The following is a 2881-nucleotide window of genomic DNA, read 5'->3' as shown; positions in this document are numbered from 1 at the left end:
TCATGGCGTCCGGCCTCTCCTCTTGCTTTCAGACAAATAATGAGATTCCACCAAATATTACACTTCATGAACACAGTTTATCTATTGTCAACTAGAGTATGTATTGAACTGTTTACTTGCATCTAAAGGAAAGAGATCTTACCCCAATAAAATAAAAGGATATACTTAGTCTGCAGGATTAAGTCATTCCTATTCCATGCTTTGCCAATGGCCTAAGAAAGAATCATGTTCCAAGTCATGATCCTTGGTGCAATAAGTCCACCTACATACAATTTTGCCATCACATAGTTGCAATTATATCTGCCCTCTTGGAATTTCTCTGTGATAAAAACAACTGCTAAGATTTAAAAGGCATTGATTTACTTCACTATCTCCTTCCTTACCATTCCACCACCACGAACACGAGAACATGGCTGAAATTGCCTACAACGTTGCAGGGAAGGTCCTAGAGCAGCTTGGATCCCGTACTTTCCAAGAGATCAGCTCGGCATGGGGCGTCAAAAGTGATCTGACAAAGCTTGAGGGCACTGTCAAAACCATCAAAGCCGTACTCTTGGATGCTGAGGAGAAGCAAGCAAGTGACCATAGGCTGAGTATTTGGCTAGGGGAGCTCAAAGACGTTCTTAAAGATGCTGAGAATGTGCTGGATGAATTTCAGTATGGAGTCCTGCAGAAGGAAGTGATGAAGAGGTATTGGAGCACTAGCAAAAAGGTGCGTTATTTTTTTTCTTGTTCTAATCCACTTGTATTTCGTTTTGAAATGGCACATAAAATCAAGGATATTAGGGGGAGGGTAGATGATATTGCAGTTGATAAGGATAAATTCAACCTTGCTCAAGCATTTGAAGATAGAAAGATTACAATGCATGGGCGGGACATGACCCAATCCTTTGTTCATCCTTCTGATGTCATCGGTAGAAATGATGACAGAGAAAAGATAATACATCTTTTAATGGAACAAGATGCTGGCAGAAATGTCAGTGTAATTCCCATAGTTGGGATTGGAGGTTTGGGGAAGACCACACTTGCCAAGTTGGTGTATAATGATGAACGGGTAGCTAGACATTTTCAATTGAGAAAATGGGTGTGTGTGTCTGAGGACTTTGATGTTAAAAGTTTGATAATAGAAATTTTTAAATCTCCAGATGGTTCAATTAATGAGAATTTGAGCATAGACCAGTTGCAAATTCTCTTAAGAGAACTTTTAAAAGATAAGAAATTTCTTCTTGTCTTAGATGATGTTTGGAATGATGATCATAACAAATGGATTGAATTGGAAGGTTTGTTACTTGGTGGTTGCAAAGGAAGTAAAATCATAGTGACAACAAGGAAAAGCTCTGTTGCTACTATGGGCACTGTTGCCACCTACAACTTAAAAGGTCTATCTCACGAGTATTGTTTGTCTTTGTTTAAGAAACTGGCATTCAAGGAAGGAGAAGAAAATCAATATCCAAACCTCTTAGAAATTGGAGAAGAAATTGTTGAAAAATGTAAAGGGGTTCCATTGGCAGTAAGAACTTTAGCTGGCATACTTTATTCAAAAGTTGATGAACGTAAGTGGAAATTTGTGAGAGATAACGAGATATGGAATTTAGAACAAAAGCAGGGAGACATCTTACCTGCATTGAAGCTCAGTTACAATCAATTGCCATTTCACTTGAAGCAATGCTTTGCCTATTGCTCTCTTTTCCCAAAGGATTATAAATTCACAAGTTTTCTTTTGGTTCAATTTTGGATGGCACATGGACTTCTTCAACCACTTGACAATGAAAAACAACAGTTGGAAGATATTGGAGACTTGTATATCAAGGAGTTATTGTCAAGATCTTTGTTTCAAGATGCAAGTGAAGACATTTTTGCCAATTATACCTTTAAAATGCACGATCTTGTCCATGATCTTGCAATCTCAATTACCAAAGGTGAGTGTTCGGTAGTGACCAAGATGTCCACCCTTGCTGCAGAAGTTTGTCATCTGTCAATTTTGGAGAGTGGGCAAGAAGTTACAACACAATTAGAGAGGTTGAGCAAAGTACAGTCTATTATTTTCAAAACAGAGCAACCCATGTCCATACTTAAATCTTGTATCTCAAGATTTAAGTACTTGCGAGTGCTTAATTTAAGCAATTCATCCTTTGAGATATTGCCAAATTCTATCGGAAGTTTGAAACATTTGAGTTATCTCGACCTAACAAAAAATGGCATAATCAAGCAACTTCCAGATTCCATTTGCAAACTGTACAATTTGCAAACTTTACTGCTTGATAGTTGTAGCAATCTTGAACGGTTGCCCAAAGGAATAAGGGACATAATAAGGCTCAGGTTTTTGGTTGTTACAACAAAGCATACCTGCTTGTCGGAGAAGGCAGTAGGTTGCTTGGATTCTCTTCGATTTTTGATGATAGCTCGATGTGAGAATCTAAAATGTCTGTTCGAAGGGATGGAGGGGCGCCTCACCTGTCTTCGAACATTGGTTGTTTTAGAATGTCCAAGGTTGACTTCTTTGTCACTCAGTATCAAACACCTAACTGCCCTAGAGACCCTGGCAATTATGAATTGTGAAGAGCTTAGTTTGACAGAGATGGAGGGAGAAGACAATCAAGATCTCAAGTTGAGCCTCCAGAATTTGATAATTAAAGGTTTACCTAAGTTGGAGGTTTTGCCCCAATGGCTCCAAGGATTTGCAAACACTTTACAGCTGCTCTTGATTGGAGAATGTGAAAATTTCACGGCTTTGTCGAAGTGGTTACCACGTTTGAAATCACTTCACACACTTATGATTGTCGCATGCCCTAAGTTGTCATCTCTCCCAGAGGGGATGGAAGCTCTCACTGCACTAAGACAATTGATGATTTTAGGTTGTCCTCATTTGAGTAGAAAATGA

At 38.8% G+C, this 2881-nt stretch overlaps 1 protein-coding gene across 1 annotated transcript; it reads left to right on the top strand.

Annotated features, from left to right (window-relative positions):
* Positions 1–339: 339 nt before the first annotated feature.
* On the top strand, positions 340–2881 carry LOC142609519 (disease resistance protein RGA2-like). Its single transcript, XM_075781113.1, has one exon. It carries the CDS (start codon positions 410–412, stop codon positions 2879–2881), a length of 2472 nt encoding a protein of 823 aa, XP_075637228.1. The 5' UTR covers positions 340–409.

Source organism: Castanea sativa, chromosome 9, assembly GCF_040712315.1.
Source record: "Castanea sativa cultivar Marrone di Chiusa Pesio chromosome 9, ASM4071231v1".
Taxonomy (NCBI): domain Eukaryota; kingdom Viridiplantae; phylum Streptophyta; class Magnoliopsida; order Fagales; family Fagaceae; genus Castanea; species Castanea sativa.
This window is presented reverse-complemented; position numbering and strand designations above follow the sequence as displayed.